At 40.8% G+C, this 20,659-nt stretch overlaps 1 protein-coding gene across 1 annotated transcript in view; it reads left to right on the top strand.

Annotated features, from left to right (window-relative positions):
* Positions 1–20,659, top strand: part of ankfn1b (ankyrin repeat and fibronectin type III domain containing 1b) — a 150,290-nt gene that overhangs the window by 17,172 nt on the left and 112,459 nt on the right. Inside the window, exon 4 of the mRNA XM_078937344.1 lies at positions 15,388–15,569. Within this exon, the coding sequence (XP_078793470.1) occupies positions 15,388–15,569 (182 nt within the window). The remainder of the gene's footprint in view (positions 1–15,387; positions 15,570–20,659) is intronic.

Genomic DNA, 20,659 nt, shown 5'->3' with positions numbered 1-20,659 from the left:
ATTGCTGGAGAGTTTATATTACCATAAGAAAAGTTAGTTTTAGGCTATAATTTGGTTCAGTTCGGCTAAATACATGTTATTATACTCCCAGACACTCTTGTGGATCCAGCTGTGGTGGGATTTTGTGTCTGTCTGAAGACTTCAATTTAATATAACTCATTAGTTTATTCTGTCAAATTGTGCCAAAATTGGGTGATTGACAGTCTTGCACTCCAGAAAACTCCAGAGCTGTATGTTAGTATCAAACTGAACACAATTTTACTTTTTTTAAAATGAATAAGATCTGCTGCCAATACTATCAGTAACACGACAAAAAAATCTAGAAACTAGATTTTTATTTACTCTTTTGCAGAATATGACAAAAAAGCTTTTGAATATTTTTTTTAGATCTACTCAGAGTTTTGGTTTTAGGCTTATTTCATTTTATTGAATGAATGAATAAACGAATAAATAATTTATTACAGACTCAAGGTCCAAATGACAAGATCATAAAAACAAACAGAAAGAACCAATCATTCATAAAAGATAGAAAACAAGAGAGAAAGCATATCAAATTGCTAAGAACAATAGACATAAAAGCCAAGTAAAAACCCAAATTACAAACTTAAAAACTAAAGGGCTTATAAATGCATCCATACCAGTATCTCCAAACTGGAGACTGATATTTAAGAAGGCCGTGGTTTGTGTTGGTTAGGGATAGAACAATTTCCTTCTCTGAGCCATTAAGACGTTGTGTAAAACCATCAATAAAATGTCTTAAAAGAGCCTTGAGAGTGTGAACTCATGCAACAACTCACTAGCACTGCATCACCGTGGTCTTTTTAATAAAATCCTCAGGGCATCATTATAAGCAACTTGTAACTTCTAGAAGCCCCATAGTCAATCCACAGGTGTGGAGTGTACAAAGCATTTGAATAAAATAATTTTAACATGATCAGAACAGAACATGTATAAAACCTGCGTACAAGTGTTTGCCTGAACATATGGTAATTTTATTGTTTTTTATTTGCTTCATAATGAATTTTTTGTTACTTATTCTGTTTACTTGGTTTTTGGGCTACGAAATGTTTTTGTAGAATTTAAACCATATGTCTTGGGATCTTAATATTTTTAGGAAATTCCGTTTTATATCGTTTTATTATTTTAAAATGTGATTTTTTTCATAGCTACTGCCATGAGAAATAGTGTTTGCATTTAAATGGTTTACTTACCAGTAGTAACTTCTCATTATATATTTAACAATCAAAGGAACTTAACCCATAAGAACCTATTGGTGACATCAGCGTAACAGTAAAAACATCACAAATGAATTCGGTGGTCCACTTGGTTTGTGGCAAAATACACATTTATTTTTATTTTGTAAGAAAAAATGGGTTTTCATTTTTTTTTCATTTTAATTGGTTTTATTGATTTTCTCAATTTTCGCTCAAGTACTCTGATAATAATCAAAGATGCGCATCAGTTGTACTGACCCGCCAACCGTGGCAACCTTTAATTAATGTGTTCCTTTGTGAAAATGTTAGTTACATTTGTTACAACATAATCACTTTTGTGATGTGATATTTGTTGAAACAGAAGCTTTTAATATTGTGGACCTTCCGCCTCGTAACCAGCACCATTATAAATCTGTGCTTGTTCCTGTTTGTTGTTCAAAAATAAAGGAGAAAAACATGGATAGAAATGGTAAAATGGTGGCAGACAGATGCAAGCAGGGAAGGAGGGGAGCAAGAGGTGATGAGGAAGTGGATAAACCTGAGAGGCTGAAAACAAATAGGACAATGCAGTCACTTGGTTTTAATGATGACAGAAAAGATTGCGAATGAAACAGTGAGTATTAAGATTATTGCTTGAATGTGGCTGAAGGAGACACATACTCACACACAGTGCTCCCTCACTAATGAATACTGTGTGAAGTGTTCATTAGTGAGCCCTTTTCTTCCGTCTCTGCATTCTTTCCTTCCACCTTTTTTTCCCCCCTTCTATTATTATTTCTGCTGCAAATCAGGATGCTCCTGTTTTATAGCTGATTAAATTACAGTTTAGAAGCGTGTTCACAAAAGTGGTTAAGCAATGCATGCAGGGAATGTTATGATTGTGGAGCAGCTGCGGTTTAAGTTAACTATGATGTTTAAGGAAGAAAAAGATAGATGGAGAGCACTGGGATGTGCACACTGTGTTCATCCACTGTCAGCCTCTATAAGCTTTGAATGAAGGTTGCATTTGTGCTTTGCAAGCGATGGGGAGTGCTGTGAAAGAATTAATGCATAAAGAGTGGGCAGCACAGACCATATGCATAAAAAAACAGACACTGAGATAGACTGAGGGGGGTGGGCTCAGGTTTGAGCATCATAACAGCTCATATTCTTCCCCTTGCAAACAAGAAGACCAACGCTGAGCCACCCTCCCTCTCCCTCTTTCATTTTCTCTCCCCTACTCCTCATTCTCGTCTGCTGTGCGCTGCTCCTGCTGTGTCGACGGGTAGGCAGTTACAAACGTTACTATTTTAAGAGAGTCGGTGTCTGTGCTCCGTGCGCAGTGGCAAACCAGCGAAAGGAGGAGAGAGGCAGAAAAACGGAGAGCGGGTATTTCTGCACATTACATGCAAAAAGAAAAAAAAAAGGAATAAGTCTGCAAAGGGAGCTTCCAGCCGACAGCTGATACAGAACCACGCTGCTGAGTCCAGGTAGAGGCAAAGGCAGGCAGATCAAAAGTCAGGAGGTCGCCCAGCAAGACGAGAAGTGCATTCATCTTTTTCACGCATTGAAGGGAGAAAAAAAACCCACGACAGGATACAGGGTGGTGGAGGTGAGAGGAAAGCCGGAAGATGGCGAGTTTTGGGAAACTCACAGACTACTTTAATCGGCGTAAATCTCGAGAGGAGCTGCGGGTGGGCAGAAGCTCGCGGCGAAGTGGCAGTTACTGCTGCACAGTGGCAGAGGCCAGGTAACCCGTGTTTGTGCGTCTGTGCACACAATACACAGCATGCACGGTCTACCACAGATTTGACATTTTTATGCCGTGTGTGTCTCAGAGCAACAACATGCACAGGTGCACATGTCGTCTTTATTGGTCATCCTTCCCTCATGGAAACACTGAATGCGTACGCAGAATGTGTGAAAAAACAACTGGTGTTTGAATAAGTGAATAAGTGGAAGTGCATGAATATTTGTTCAACACGGACTTCTTACTGTCAGGTGTACAGGTGCATGTCTGTGTGCGAACATTTGTTTGTGTGTGAGCAATTTATGTTATATAAGTGTGGAGGTGCAGTGAATTTGGGCACGGTGGGAGCTACTATAGATTGCTCCTCTGACACACAGTTTAATTCAGAACCTTTTCTTGAGGTAAAAATAGAGCAGATAAGTCAGTGTGCTTCTTATGGAAAGATTGGGAGATAGAGAAAAAGGAAAAAGGGGCTAGGAACCTTATCTTGACTCTAATATCCTGGCTCACATCTGCCGTTTTTCTTAAAACTTTTGCAATTCAAGCTGTCTTGGAGCAATAACTACTTTTTACATGATTTGTGTGACAAAAAGAAGAAATTCTTACTATTAAAATGAACATTTTATCTACTCCAGTTTTATTTCCTTTGACAAAGCCAGAACAGACATGAAAAATATCCGCTCAGTCATATCATATTTCAAAGAATCTTAGAAATGTTTTTCTTTAAGAAATATGACATTTCCTTGAAGTTGATGTTGCAGAAGAAAAACAGATCTATAAACTATAATAAAAACCACTTTCGAAGCAAATAGGTTGATTGCAAACATCATTACATAAACTATCTCTAACACCCCCACGTCTTGTTGTTTCTGTTTTTTTTTACTTGGTTGCTTTAATCGATTCATTCTCTGCAATAATTCCGCTCCCACACATCTTGTGAGATTTTGTAACTCAAGTTCAGTTGTCCTGTTTTTAGTAGGTAATTTATTTAGAAAATTCTTATCTTAAATATTAAATAGACTTTGATAGTTTATGTTTAAATTCGATTCCTGTAGTTCCTCCTTGTTTGTGTCCATGTCTTCCATGTTTTAAATTAGTGTGATGGTCACCTGAAATCCTTTTTTTTTTGTCATATTAGTCTCTTTTTCTAAATTCTGGCATCCTACAGTCAAGTCAGTAAATCAGCTACAGACTGGAAAAAGAGCTTGTTTTTGCTTCATTTGTCTTAACCCTTGTGCTATCTTAGATGACCCCCCCCTTACATTGATGTGTTCTCCCTACTATGACAAAGGTGGATAAAGGTGGAAAGACTTCATGTAATCCATGGACACCAGTGAAGATCACAAATCATTGAAGAAAAAAGGTTCAGCGCACTGTCTAGTGGGTCTATATGACCCAACTCCCAATGTTAAAGTACCTAGGATAGCACAAGGGTTAAATGAAATCCTCATTTACCCTCCAAAAATATGCTTTAATACTGAGTAGGTGCTGTCAAGATGGAAACATACGACAGATTGAAACTTTTGATTTGTGATATTTGAGGTAGTGTTAACACAATAATCCACAACGATCTGAATGCAGGACACGCCTTTCATTTGTAAATCTGTAGGCACATTTACATAGGGAAAACCCCAAAGCAATCTTTCTGGAAGTTAGTTCACCATAGGACCAGTCTTTACTCAATTCCATAATCAGTTTGTGACATTTTATAGTTTAAAAGAATACAGTTAGAAGGGGTCTAAATCTGATTATTTTTTAAATGTCCCCAGGAAAAAAGTTATTTTTATACCAATGTTTGCAGCATCACTATCCATCCATCCGTCCATCCATCCATCCATCCATCCATCCATCCATCCATCCATCCATCCATCCATCCATCCATCCATCCATCCATCCATCCATCCATCCATCCATCCATCACTCCATCCAGTTTCTTAACCCGCTGTATGCCTTCAGGATCACGGGGCTGCCAGAGCCTAACAGGCTAACATAACAACATAATCTGAAAAGTGTATGCAGACATGAACTGGGTTCAATGTCTGCATACAAACATTGAACTAGGTTCAATATCTGTGTGCACATTAACTCCACAAGTTTTTACAGAATCCTGTTCCAAGAGAAGCAAACTGCTATTGCATTTTGCGTTTACATTTTTTAAATGTAATTGGTTGTTTGTGGGGAAAATTTGGAAATAGTCAGACTGAAAGTTAAGGCAAATAAAGCTATTTTTTCCTGCCCTCATTTGTTGAAATATTTGGGTGTGTGGAGTACATTGCCCTTTGTGCTGCATGCTTGTCAACAGTGGCCTTTACACATTCATCCTTTAACAGACGTTTCATACAGCATAGTGAGCTAGACTTTAAATGAAGAAAGGAGGTGACCAGTGGTTGTTATTATACAAGGTTTTCTCATTTCTACTTTGTAGCGGGTGCAGGAGACAATGCAATCCACTACAATTCCAGTAAGATTTGGACTTCAGATTCAGAAGATTCAGAGCAGATGCCGATAACCGCGGCCTCATTTATTTAATAGATTATTGCGGGATGGTCGCCTCATGGTAAATTTGAGTGATGAACAAGTTCATGTTTTTCCTGTAATGCAGAAAAGAGACTCTCCTAGTCCAAAATGCTCTGCCTCTGCTTTTCATTTAAGCTTATTCAATCAATTGAGTTAGTTTATTGACTCTCGCTGATGTCTGTCGAATGACTGAAAGACAAAGGCAGCAATTAATCTGCTCACACTGCGCTGTCCCTTTGCTTTGTTTGCTTTCCCAAAGCCCTTTGCTATCCATACTCAAAACACAGAAATGTTTCTATTTTGGGCATGCTTTGAAGGATTTGTTTTGCACCATTGTGCTGAAAGTAATGTCTCAAACATTAAGAATTATGCGAAAATGACAAATAAAAATAATAGAAAGCCAAAATGAGAGAAAATTCATAGGAAAAAAACAGAAGAGATCTTTTTATCTTCTTCTATTCCCCTTTTCTCCAATGTGCATCTTGATATGATCTGTGTTGTGAGGAAACTAACTACCGTCTTCTGTATTACACCTCACTTGACTTAAAGTGCAGTCTTGTGTGAATGGAAAACCTTGTGGCTCCCTGTCTCACATTCACTGGCATGTCTGACTATAACTCGGAAGAACATTGATGTGACTATTATCTGAATGGGCTCAATGCCATCTCTTTAACAGGTCATTAAAGCAGTCAATGTTAGACATCTGCAGGTTTGAAAAGGGTTTTAGAAAAAGAGACATGTTTGGTAGAATGTGCCAATCCCCAAAAGAAAATCTATATACTTGCATATTATCTGTAAAAATAAAATTAAAAAAATCCCAAACATTTGGCTGATATCTCAGCGGCGCTTTGGATTATGAATGAATGACTAAGAGGTGTTAAACTGCATTTGGATGAGTGGGATTTTTTTCAGTTCATTACATGAACCATAGCTGTAACACTTATTTTAGAAGCTGCATACCACTGGGAGAATTTCAATGCTTTGATTCTGAATAATGGGTAACGTATCCATCCGAATTGTTTTGATTTAAATCGGAACTCTGCAATCATGTATCTGCTCAAAATAATCTGTCACAAATCAGTTCAGCACCATAGATAGTTCTCCCCACAATAGCTGTTTTCTCTTTATCACCTAGCCCCTTGGAAAATTATTTACTACTGAGATTGTGCTTTAAAGTTCCACTCCAATCATCTTTTGATCCATTGTAAAAACGTTCCCAATGGTTTTTGAATTATGATTATGCCATTTTTAGCCAAAATCCAAAAGTCTTGTCATTTTCTTGGACATAGTATTGGCCGTGCGGCAGTAATTTATCTGAAATTCACCTTTGAGTTTTGTTTGGGAGTAAAGACGTACTTAGAAATGCAATTCAAAGCTTAATTTTCTTAATTTATTTCATCCATCAAAAATCCCATAAGATAATGTTGAAAACCGCAAAAACATGATTTTTATCAGAGTGGGTCTTTAAAAGCCTTTACAAAAGCTTTTTGGAAAAGTATACAGATTGTGAAAACATCTTTTAAAGTATCAAGCTTAGAAATTACTTTAACAGCTGTGTGCTAACACCAGTGTGCTGCATGAGCTGCAGTTGGAGTTAAAATAAGTCACAAATACAAGCTGTGGTAGCATGTGCTGGAGTGAAATTTGTTCTTGTGAAAGTGGTAGAACAGCATATTTTGGCCTGTGGCGACAGTGACAGAGAGAGCAGGATTTCTTACAAACTACTGAGTTCTCTTTGGTGTCAGTCAACCACAAGAGGATGTACCTTCTCAAAAGACAAAAGCTGATGAGCGCTTGGAGGCAGAAGAATAAAGTGACTTCCAGGCATGAAGTCAATTTAGTACATCTTGTTTTTAGTGTATTTTTAAACACGGGTAGAGTCCTTTCTGTTATAGTTTGTCAGTTTCCCTTTGTTTGTGTGTGTAGTTTGGCTGTGGCTCCTGGAGGACTCCTCCTCTCCTCCTGTCATTCCTGAAGTGTGCACAGCTGCTTGCATTTAGTTAATTGGTTTCTTGTCTTATTTAAGCTCACCTGTTTCAGCAGTCTGTGTCGCAGTGTAGTTTCTGTTTGTTCCCTAGGTTCCTGGTTTACTTGGCTTGGTTCTTTGGAGAGGATTTCTGAGTCTTATTAAATAATTCTCCTCACTTCTCGTGCCTCTCTGTTCCTGCATTTGGGTCATCTTGATTCCCCGTAACATTACACTGCGACCATGACAGACCCAGCAGGACAGAGTAACTCTGGTGAGGTTCTTTCTTCAGCTGAGGAGGGGAGGTTGTTCCAGGACATGCGCAGCTGTTTGTCTGGAATGCAGCAGCTCCATGACCGTCTCTCCAGGCTGGAGCACGCACCCCCGCTTCCACCCCTACAGACACGACTGGGCCGCCCTGAGCCATTTGATGGTTCTGCAGAGGACTGCCGGGCGTTTCTCACCTCCTGTCACCTTCATTTTGACTTTAATCCCTGCGAGTTTCCCTCAGAGCAGAGCAAGGTGGCTTTCGCCCTGAGTTTCTTGACAGGTCGAGCCAAGCGGTGGGGGCTGGCAGAGTGGGAACGCGGAGCTGAGCTGTGCCGCTCTTTTCGAGCATTTTCTGCCCAACTCCTCACGGTGTTTGATCCAACCACACCTCACCGTGCCGCCGCTTCGGACCTCCTCCGCCTCCAGCAAGGAGTACGCAGCGTCTCTGATTACGCTGTGGAGTTCAGGACTCTGGCTGCCAGCACCCACTGGTCGGATGACGCGCTGGTGGACGTCTTTCATCATGGCCTCTCCAGTGCACTCAAGGATGAGCTGGCGGCGAGGGAGGTTCCGGAAGAACTGGAGGAGCTCATCAATCTCGCTGTTCGCATCGATCGGAGGATGAAAGAACGGAGTCAAGAGCAACGCTGCACCGCTAGCTTTTGTCCACCGCTTCCTGTGGGTGTTTCTCCACTCCAATCCAGCACATTGGATTCCCCTTCTTCACTGGAGTCCAGGCAACTAGGATCAGGACGTCTAACTTCAGCAGAGCGACGGAGACGTATGAACAGTGGCCTGTGTATTTACTGTGGGCAGTCAGGTCACTACATCAGAGATTGCCAAAAAAGACCCAGGTTTCAAGCAGGAGGGCATCTGGTGAGTCAATCACTAAATTATGCTTCTCCTTCTCGTCCTACAACCAGAATCCTGGTGACTCACGTTTCGAGGCAGGGTGAGTTTGAGACTCTTATAGACTCAGGATCTGATGGAGACCTAATCTCTCAGGAGGTTGTGGATAAACTGAACATTCCAGTCGAACCTCTCAGTCCTAATTTACAGATCAATGCTATAAATGGGTCAACAATTCTCCAGTGTTCTGCTAAGACTATACCAGTTAAAGTTACTGTGTCTGGAAATCACTCAGAACTCATGTCATTCCTGGTTGTACAGACTATGAGACCTTCTATTATTTTAGGGTTTCCCTGGCTCTGCAAACACTCCCCCCACATTGACTGGGTTTCTGGAGGTGTGCTCTCCTGGAGCTCCTTTTGTTTGATGAACTGTTTAAACGCTGCTGCTGTGCGCTCTTCTGTTTCTCCTTCTCTGACTCCACCTCCAGACCTGAGCAAGGTTCCCTCAGATTATCATGATTTAGGAGCAGTTTTTTGCAAGATTCGGGCTAAGTCTCTGCCACCTCACCGTCCATACGACTGTGCCATAGACCTACTTCCAGGGACACAACCACCTAGAGGACATATTTATCCTCTGTCTCCTCCTGAGCAGGAGTCTATGGAGCAGTACCTTCAAGAGAGTCTACAGGCTGGCATCATCCGCCCCTCCTCTTCTCCTGCAGGAGCGGGATTTTTCTTTGTTGGAAAACGTGATGGTGGTTTACGACCATGCATTGACTATAGAGGCCTAAACAACATTACTGTACGTAACACTTATCCCCTGCCTCTAATGCATACAGCTTTTGATTTACTAAGAGGTGCTAACATTTTTTCCAAGCTGGATCTCCGTAGTGCTTATCATTTAGTGCGTATCCGTGAGGGGGACGAGTGGAAGACTGCCTTCAATACCCCTACAGGACATTTTGAGTACCTTGTCATGCCGTTTGGGTTAACTAACGCTCCTGCAGTTTTCCAAAGACTGATTAACGATGTTTTGAAGGACATGATCAATAAGTTTGTTTTTGTTTATTTGGATGACATTTTGATTTTTTCACCAGACCCTGTTGTCCATGTGCAGCACGTCAGAGCCGTCCTACAGCGCCTGCTGGAGAATCAGCTTTTCTGTAAAGCTGAAAAGTGCGAGTTCCACACCGCTCAAACTAAGTTTCTCGGGCATGTGGTAACTCCAGGCGCTGTCCGAATGGATGACTCCAAGGTCCAAGCTGTCTTGGAGTGGCCTGTCCCAACTGGCAGAAAACAGCTCCAACGTTTTCTGGGTTTTGCCAACTTCTACAGGCGCTTCATTAGGGGCTTCAGTGGTGTTGCTGCACCTCTTCATAAGCTGTCCTCTGGAAAGGTACGTTTTGTCTGGGATGAGGGGGCCAACAAAGCGATTACCGATCTCAAAAGACGCTTCTCTACAGCTCCCATTCTGGTTCAGCCTGACACCTCCAAACAATTCATTGTGGAGGTGGATGCGTCTGACTCAGGAGTGGGAGCAGTCTTGTCACAGAGAGCGTCTGATAATAAGATCCATCCCTGCGCGTACTTCTCCCGCAAGCTCACTCCTGCGGAGAGAAACTACGATATAGGGAACAGAGAACTACTGGCGGTTAAGATGGCCCTTGAAGAGTGGCGTCATTGGCTAGAGGGGGCTGTACATCCCTTCGTAGTGTGGACTGACCATAAGAACCTGGAGTACATCCGCACAGCAAAGCGACTCAACTCTCGACAGGCCAGGTGGTCCTTGTTTTTTGACAGGTTCAAGTTCTCCCTGTCCTACAGACCTGGCAGCAAGAACCTCAAGCCTGATGCTCTCTCTCGTCAGTACCAAAAGGAGGAGGTCATCGATCCTGAGAGTGGGTCCATTTTACCTCACGCCATTGTGCTTGGAACAACCCGCTGGGCTTTGGAGCGCAAGGTGAAGGGTTCTGTAAGAGACGAGTCTGCTGTTCCTGCTGGATGCCCTGCTGGTTGTTTGTTTGTCCCTTCAAGTCTCCGCCCCCAGGTATTGAAATGGGGACACTCGTCCCGTCTGGCGTGCCACCCAGGAGCTACTAGGACTGCCTTTTTGGTGGCACAACGATTCTGGTGGCCTTCCATGTCCTCGGACATTAGGGCTTTTGTCTCTTCGTGTCCCGTTTGTGCCAGTGTGAAGGTGCCACGAAGACCCCCAGCTGGACTACTTCAGCCTCTACCGGTGCCTTCTCGACCCTGGTCCCATATAGCCATGGACTTCATTACCGGGCTCCCCAATTCTAGAGGTAAAGCTGTCATCCTGACCATTGTGGACCGGTTCTCCAAGTTAGTCCACGCCGTTCCTCTGCAGAAACTTCCCTCAGCCAGAGAGCTTGCTTTTGTTGTGTCTAGACACGTCTTTCGTCTGCACGGCCTACCGGAGGACATTGTGTCCGACAGAGGTCCACAATTCGTGTCTAGTTTTTGGAGGGAGTTCTGCAGGCTGTTGGGGGTCAGGGTCAGTCTGAGCTCAGGCTTCCATCCGCAGACCAACGGCCAGGTAGAGCGCTGCAACCAGGACATTGAGACAACACTGCGTGCCATGTGTTCTAACAACCCCAGTACATGGTCCACTCAATTACCTTGGGTGGAGTATGCTCATAACTCCTTGGTAAATTCCTCTGGGTTCTCTCCGTTCCAGGCTGCTTATGGATACCAGCCCCCTCTCTTCCCTCAGCAGGAGCAGTTGGCATCCACGTCTGGTCCAGCAGCATTTGTACGGCGTTGTCAACGCACCTGGAGGACATTCAGGAACCAGCTATTGAGGAACCAGGAGAGGTTCACGACTGTGGCTAATCGTCGACGGACCCGTCCCCCAGAGTATAAGGTGGGAGACAGGGTCTGGCTGAACACTAAGGACATTCCCCTCAAGGGTGGCTCCAAAAAGCTGCATCCTCGCTTCATCGGTCCCTTCACCATCAGCAGGATAATCAACCCTGTGGCCGTGAAGCTGAATCTCCCACCCACCTTGAGAGTGCACCCAGTGTTTCATGTGAGCAAACTGAAGCCCGAGAGATTAAGTTCTCTCCATGCAGCGCCGGGTGGTCCTCCCCCTCCCCGTTTCGTGGACGGTGGTCCGACCTACTCCATCAAGTCTCTTCTCGCCTCACGGAGGGTCGGCCGTGGCATCCAGTACCTGGTGGATTGGGAGGGTTATGGTCCGGCAGATCGCCAGTGGGTTCCTGCACGTCACATCTTGGACAAGGACGTGATCTCCCGGTTCCATCGGGATTGTCCTGACCAGCCTTGTCGTCCGTCTTGTAGCCGGACGTAGGGGGGGGGTTATGTTATAGTTTGTCAGTTTCCCTTTGTTTGTGTGTGTAGTTTGGCTGTGGCTCCTGGAGGACTCCTCCTCTCCTCCTGTCATTCCTGAAGTGTGCACAGCTGCTTGCATTTAGTTAATTGGTTTCTTGTCTTATTTAAGCTCACCTGTTTCAGCAGTCTGTGTCGCAGTGTAGTTTCTGTTTGTTCCCTAGGTTCCTGGTTTACTTGGCTTGGTTCTTTGGAGAGGATTTCTGAGTCTTATTAAATAATTCTCCTCACTTCTCGTGCCTCTCTGTTCCTGCATTTGGGTCATCTTGATTCCCCGTAACACTTTCACCCTTTTGCTCGCTCAACCCTATGTTTTCTTTGGGAGTCTTAGACATGGCTGTAATGTGAAATCAATTGATTTGGCAAGTGTAAACATGTCCTTCTCTAGATGTTTACAACTTAAGAGAAGATGATGTCAACATAGATCGCTGCTTGGGGGCAAAAATACCCCTCCCCAATCTACTCATCTTGACCTTTCCTGTGCTTCGCTCTCCTTTCACTCCTCCTACTCTCTCATCTGTTTGTAGTTTCCCTGTGTAGCCACTGGCTTGTTGATTAAGTGAGATCTAAATTGTCAGAGTGGACGGAGCTGACTGTTCAGGCCAGTGTGTTATAATGACATGCTGGTGGGAGACCGGCAACCACGTTTGTGCGCACTTGCGTTTCAGCGTTCACCAGTGCACCTGACTGAGGTGGTGTTCGTGCGTTGGCTTTTTTATGCAAGTCAGTAAGGATCGCTGAGAGCGAGAGACTTGTCAGTTTTTATTATTGTCAAAAGTGTGGTTGTTTGCCTACATGTATTTGATCAGCATGTTTGAGCTCTAGAAGCATCCAGAGGGTCTCTGATCCCAGGTCAGATTTCACGTCTTTGTAAGCTGTCCATAGGGTTTCACCTTAATAGCCATCAGTAAGCCAATGTCAGGTTATTTGTTCCAAAGACATTCAGGTATGCTGATGTTGAACCTGGTGTTGGTGTCTTAATAGATCCCCTAGGAGAAGTTAAAAAGAAAAAAAAAATGTTGTACAGCTTAGGGTTTTATGTGTAAACCCACTCCAATGAAAATCACATTTTTCAGTGTTTTTAACTTGACACATTTAAAGAAAATTAAGCTTATTTGTGATGTAGGAAATATGCTAGGTGAACCACAATCTCCCTACTTCACTCTGAAACAGGGAAGGGAAGAGGGGTGGGGCTGTACTGCACCAATGGTCCCACCCACAACTTAGAGGCAAATTTCTAATGAACTCTGCAGAGACTATGTCCTTGAAAATGACACAGGTTTTTGAATTTTGGCTGAAAATGGCGTAATCATAATTAAGAGACCACTGGGAATGCTTTCTACAATAGATCAACATATGATTAGAGTGAGCATTTATAAAAACTTTAAATACAAATAATTGTTTTCATAAAAAGTAGACATTGTGTCAGCTTTGATTTGTTGGTAAATTTTACAGTTTCATGATGTTTTGTATCTTTTCAGCAATCATTTCATAAATGTATATAATTTTTGTGTAAAGTGAAAAGCCCTTCAGTCTTTTAATTACTTTTAAAGTGTCTCATGTAGCATGGTGGCTTTGTTAAGACTGCTACTTATCAGTTATTCTAGTGGAACCTGATGCAACACATATCCTTTTGTCCTTAAACTCTCACTCCAATCATCCTTTGATCAATTGTGAAAGCATTACTAGTGGTCTTTTGATGATGACAATGCTGTTTTTAGCCAATAGTTGTCGGTGTTGTTGGTACAAAGTAAGCCCGCACATGCCTCCCAACATCCATCTGTTTTCATGCTATCCTGCTTGCAACCCCACACAAGCTCAGCGGAGCAGAGCAGAAAGCTTGTAGCTTGCCGTCACACCGACTGTACAAGCTTTTTCCAAAATTCCACAAGAATACGATTGAAAAACCAAAAGCACGATTTTCATCAGAGTTGTTGTTTAAAGGCATTGTCACATATACATTTAGAAAGAAGCTGAGGGGGGAAGAACCGATCCAGACAGACAGTTCTTTCAAATAGACCTGGGTTGATATTTATGCTCCCAAAATTACCAGCAACACTGAACTGATCTTTTCAAATACGTCATGATGACAATCTTCCACTTTAGATCCAAACATTTATTGGATTAAATATGCTTGTTTAGGTCAATAAAAGGGTACAAATGTCTGGCTTGTAGCAAATTCAATCAAAAAATCCTAATTTATTAAATTTGTATTGCCAGAGTTACTCTTTCTACTAAGCAATTATGGTGTTAATACATATACAATCTTGAAAAATCTATTTAACAGACAGACAGACAGCGCTTTTAACTTGTTTATTATAAAAGAAAAGCAAATTGAATCCTGCTGTCACTAAAATGAATTGTGGCTCCTAAAAACGGAAATTGGTAAACAACAAGGTGGAGGGAACGGGATTGCTCATGATTATATATGCACACATTCTAATGCATGTTTTTATGACACAGTGTTTTAACAGCATAAGGAACCAAATTGCTTATTTTGTTGCCATGCTGTTGAAGTCAGCAAATGATCTTTTGCTTAATTTATTTCCTTGCTGCAATTTCAAAATTGAAGCCAAACGAACAAATCGGATTTATTACCATTAACTCGACTGCGATGGCTTTGTAAAACAAACACCAGTTCAAATCCCAGGCTAAAACAAATCATAGAAAACATTAGAATTCATCAGCCAGGGATCAGCTTGCATTTCTTGAGTAGATTTTCCTGCTGAGGATTATATATTCTGTAAACAAACTCATGACAAAGCAGCTTAGAGGTCAGATGTCTTCCTGACTGACTGATCAATTAAAATTTGTCATTTTCTCTCAATCCGATTACATGATGCAGATCAGAGCAGACAATAGAATCTCTTTAAAGTGACTTTATGTCATTTGATGTTTTCACTTATTCTCTTTGTGCTTTAATAATACATCAATGCTGCATTGATTAACCAAAATGTCTGAAATCTGAAAATCAGAAAAACCATATTAACTTAAACGTCTTTAATCTCAGCATTAGTACTTCTTATTCCATAGTTTAGTACACAGCTAAACTGTGCATGTTTATGCAGGCAGAAAGTTGTTTTGGTTTATGTCAAGAGAAAAAAAAAGAGGAAAACGCTGATTTGCGTCTAAAAAAAAACATTGATTTTGCAGCAGGTGTTCACATTTCCTTTGATTGGATGCATTGATCTCTGGTAGAAGATGTGTGGTATTGCCTGCTATCATTAAGAAATTAGTCATTTAGGTAAGATGAGCCTTACCTTCATTACACTGAAGTTAACGTAACTCCAATATTGCTCCTTAATACAGCTTATGGTTCCCAACCACAAGCTACATACATGTACATGAATGCAAGATGGTATTGTTTTAGACTGGTTATTTTCTTTTTCTGATAATTGATTTGCAAGATCTGGCTCTGTATTTGCATCCTATCTCTTATTGACATTCGTGTGTTCATACTTGTATATGCAGGTCTCTGGAAAGGAAGCTGCAAAGACCTATACTTGCCAAGTCTCGAACTCTGCCTAGCATCCCGCAGTCACCAACGGTCTCCAGGGTCCACCACTCTGATCTAATTGATGGAAGTCCTCCACGCAGGAAGAACCCTTCTTCTACAAGCAGCCACTCAAAGGCCTGTACGCTACCCCCTGCAGGTAAAGCCAAATTAGAGACTGTAGCCACACTTTTTTGTTTTTTTTTCCAGAACGGTCATTAAGTCTGTAGCTCTTTCATCGTTTATCGGTTATGTAAAAATTGAAAAGTTATACAAGTTGTAGCATTTAAAAAAAATATTCTATGTAAAATGTGGTTATGTTTTTATTTGTAGGAAAAGGGTACTTTGTGTAGATGCCAGATGTAAAAGGCTAGACAGACATGGCAGGACCTTAAATAATTCAATGAATGAAGAACTAAGCTGAATGGTGACTAAATTGCAACAAGACAAAACAAAGGGAGAACAAAACGGTAAAAAGACAAAAGGGTTTGTTGTGTGTATGACGTGCTTCCGTCCTATAAATACACTGCAGTCCATTTTGCTGTTTTGCGTGTTTACAAAAAAATCAGAGGAAAAAAAACAAAGTTGACTTTGTATAAGTTGATGAACCTGATTGACCAAGGACAGAAGGGTGACGGTAAAAAAACAGTCAAAACAGTGAAAATAGCAATCAACAGAAATAAACTGCACAAGCTCTCGTCTCCTCCTTCATCCAGATTGCAGGTGAGCGGGTGCTTATCTAACCTTTCACCCAGTGTTGCTAAATAAGAAATTAAAAGGTGAAAAACTTAAAACTACAAAGAAAACAAGGAAACGTGAAAATTCCATTCTATTTTGGGTTCTACAGGAATTTAGGGCACATTCAGACTGGACACATTTGATTTGCTTAAAGTGAGCCAGAATTAATTTCCCCTGATAATCCGGAACAGATTTTCAGTCTGAACACACAAAGGCAGACGCTGGACCAGGAACTGCTCGAGGATCCATCTTTCGAGGTGGTCTTGGTCAATTTTAAATCGGACTGAGCTTCTGTTTGCTCTGAGTTTCCTCAATCTGAATACATGTTGTGCTTGGAGGAGAACAATTGGACCAAAACGGCCACCGTAGCCGGGCATCACGGGGATGTAAACAGGGAAGGCAGCAACGTAGGACGTAGCAACCACGACGATGAGAAAAAGGAACTCATTGAAATGTGGTGGGATGGAAGCAGGCTCATGAAAATAACTTTTCTCACACCGTTTTACCGACAATCTGTCTGTCTTAAACACTTATCAGCGTTGTTTCTTAGCTGTTGTTGCCTTGCAGCATGCCTCCGCCGTAACAAAGTAAAATTGGTCAGCGAAATAGAAGTTTGAATAAGTAAACTATCCTGACAAGGATTGCAAAGCACAGGACTTTCGTTATTCTGTCTCTTGTTGCTATGCCCCGCCCTTGCAATTCCTGACCAATGACTGAAGAGATCCTTAGTCATGTGTTTTTGTATACAAGGTTTGGTTCGGAACAGAATAGACTAAATAGACCAGAAGTTACTAAAGGTAAAGCAGTGGTGACTGCAAAGTAAAACCTGGTGTGAATGTGATTCAACAATAACAATGAAATATAAAAATCAACGCATTTGACAAAAAAATAGCAAAATTTGCAAGTTTGGTTTTGTTTGGACAGATTTAAATAATTATCTAAACTAAAGTATGAAAGAAGCACATTTTAAACAGCTTTCAAGTGGCTTCTGGTTCTCAAGGATTTTAATGCAGTTCAACTTCTGAAAAAGTTGGATTCAAATGTTAAGCTACTGGATAAGTTTTCATGCAGGTCATATCAAACTTTTAGGGCTGCCAAAGCCAAGACTCAAGTCTAAAGAAATAGGTTGTGTCAACCATGACCTATTTCTTTCATGTTTGAAACCTCCACACCTGCTCTCCTTTGCTACCTGCCTTATATGACTGAGTGCACAGGATACCCAGGTGCCTCAGCAGTAACATGCAAAAGGAAGGTGTAGTATGTCTTCTGTCTGTTCTCCCCCTCTTGCTTGTAAATCTAAGTGTTCCTTCTACTGAAAGGAAAAAAGTACAACCATGAAACTCTTGCATCTTTAAAGAAGCTGCATTTATCTCATGAGTGCATGTGTTCTTAAGGTGCAAAACATTTGTAGGTGATAAATAGGAAACATATTCAGTAAAGTTTCTAAATAAATAAATGTACCAACAAGCTGCAGTGGAAATTCCTGCATACCAAACATCAAATTGCTATGCTATCGTCTGTTTTAAACAATTCAAGTCATTCATTCTTTTATTCATTCAGAGAATTGTGCCTGTATATATTGGCACAGTTTTTATTATGAACCACATAAAGCAATTTATAATGCATTTATAAAAATATTCATCAAAGGGTAATCATCCACCAAATCCAAGTTATTTAGAACAAACAATTTAGGGGAAAAAAAAAACGTTCTTCCTGCCTGAAGAATCATCTATCAATCATCAGGATAAAGTTATGGAGTCAGAGCCAGCTGTGTCTTAAACTCAACATCCTTAGGCCTGTTTTCTCACTTACACACTTCGACAGTCACCCAGCAGAGGCCCGTCAGTGTCAGGACCCTGTTCAGTCAGGCAGGAAACTGGTATCATAATGAAGTCTGGATGCCATCTTTATTACAAAAAAATAAAAATAAAAAAATAAAATAAAAAAAAGCTCTGTGGCTTTGGACAGTTGCTACAGGCAAGTAATAAAGTCTGAGCATAAGCCCTGTTTTTAATTATATGTGCTTATTTCAGTGAAAACAGTTAGGAGATTAAATCAAGTGGCACTCCATGTGTATAAAAAACCCCAGAATATTTTAATAATAGACATTACAATTTAAAGGATGCAAAATGTTATTATCCCCTTTGTGAAATATTAATAAATCTATGAATAATATTTGGGGACACTTTTGTTTACAGCTAATGTTCAGGCCAAATGGTCCTGCATCGCCGATGACATAGACAAATGGTTTTCACTATATCTCGGACGTCGTGCTGCATTCGTTTTCTTCAGATTCTGATTGTTCTTGCTTTGATTCTCCCACTCTCTGAAATACTCACATGTGGAACTGAGGAGCTCACTTCATCCCTGAAAGCCAGCTCCTTAAGAGAAGAGCTGTGAATCCTTAAAATCAAGTAAAAATTGGGTTACTTTAGAATTTCCATCTATGCATTGATGAAATGCAAACATGTAAACGGAAAGTTTCTCTACAAACAAATGGGATTTTTGTGTCTAATTCTAATAAAAATTTATTTTTTTTCATGCTTTTTGCGTAATCCCCTTTGAGACAACCTTGTTTGTGAGCTGGTGGTTTATAAATAAACCGAGTTGAATAAATACATCAAAGAAAAAAAAATATGCAAACATATGAAACCCAAAAAGATTTTTTTTTAATTATGCTAAGGCATGTCGTGTTGAAAAATCAATTTGTTTTGAGGAGCTTTAAGCTCAGCCTTCAGTCACAAACTCCAACAAACTCTTCCTGTCATCGTGTCGATCTGTCACCATGTCGTCTGATCCTGAAGCGATTAACATTCCTGTAAAATCAAGCCTTCCATTTTATGCCATTGTACGTCCTGAATCCCTTTGTACGCATGTATGTGTGTGTCTGCTGTTTTCCTATGCCCTGGTGCTGCTCTGATGCAAATATCAAATTAGAGGATTCAGTCTCACGTGGCTCTTTGTTGCTTAGCAACAACTGTCGTCGACCATCATGATGCCTCATTTTGTCTACCTCTCTTTATCCCTCCAGAAGTGTGAACACAACTTTTTTGTGTGCTTGGTTTAATAACCTAGCTGCACTTCATTCACAGATTTAAGCTCCATCTTATATTAGTGACAGGAATGCCTCGGTTCACTCAGAGGAACTTCCAAGTCATTCTTCTGCGGGGTTATTGCCGTTCTATAAGCCAAATAGGACTCTGCAGCCGCTCAGACGGTGAAACTTACATATTTTGCGCATTGACAATCCCTCATAGGACACACAATGCTTTTTTTAGTATGATTATAATAGTAAACTGTAGGTTAAAGTAAAAAAAAAATCGGTAATTGTCACAATGCATTGACTATATTATCGAAAAACAAACCAGATAATGTAATTGTTTTGTCCATGATTTGCTTAAAAAATGCACAGTGTATATTTGTTACAAATGTTTGACAAAAAACAAAACAAAAAGACATAGTAGACTGACATTTTAAAACCCCTCTTTCCCAGACAAATGTCAAAATGTGTGATTAATAACTCTTCTGTATTCTTAATTGAAAAGGTCCCACTCAGATCATCTTTTTTATGTTATGTATTTTAAAGCGTTCCTAGTGATCTTTTAATTATGACTATGCCGTTCTTAGCCAAAATCAAAACAATTGTGACGTTTTCTAGGACACTGTCTGCAGAGTGGCAGGAGTTCATTAGAAATTCACCTCTGAGTTGTGGGCGGGAGAGTTGGCGCAGAGCAACCTGGTCCCTTCTTCCCTTTCCCATTGCTGAGAGCCCTCTGTTTACACGCTCACCTGCTAGCCTACAACCCCTCACACCTCCGACTTAAAATTACCAATGCCACAAAAAATGGTGAAAAATTTGAGCTATCCAGCGTCGGACGAGGAAACCCAAGGCGTACATGGATCTTCAAAGTAAAACAGGATGCATCAGAATGGAATGGACCAGGGAAGCTTTTTTCACGCAACAAATACAATCTTTAAATAGCATTTTTTGTAATAAAGAAATACTCAGGAATGCATTTTTGAGCTGAAATTTCTTAATAAATGTCTTCCGTCATGGAAAAAAATGAAAAAAAAACATTTTATAAACTCCAAAAACACACTTTTCATGAGATTGCATCTTTTGTACAAGTATCACAATCTATATAATAATGGTTTAACATTTGCATATAGTGTAACCCTTTTTTTAATTCACTTACACTTTAGCTTTCTTTAGCATTTTGGTTTGTAATATCTTGATGGAAACAGCTAATATCACTTATCGACCACGTCATACATCAATGCTTGTCAAGTGAAGGACCAGTGAGTTCTTCATGAATGCTGTTAGTCAAGCGTTGGACACTGACAAGACGAACATCAGACAGAGCACTGTGGAAGTGGATTGTGATTTGTGAAGCTGAGCTACATTCTGACAACCCTGATCCATCTCTATTGTTACACTGGAAGCTCAGTCTTTGAGTAAAAGCAGGAGAAAGATGCATCTCTGGCTGCAAACCAGTTTCTCCCCTTTGTTTT

This window comes from Oryzias latipes, chromosome 19, assembly GCF_053564925.1.
Source record: "Oryzias latipes strain Hd-rR chromosome 19, Olatipes_Hd-rR_3.1".
NCBI classification, from domain to species: domain Eukaryota; kingdom Metazoa; phylum Chordata; class Actinopteri; order Beloniformes; family Adrianichthyidae; genus Oryzias; species Oryzias latipes.
This window is presented reverse-complemented; position numbering and strand designations above follow the sequence as displayed.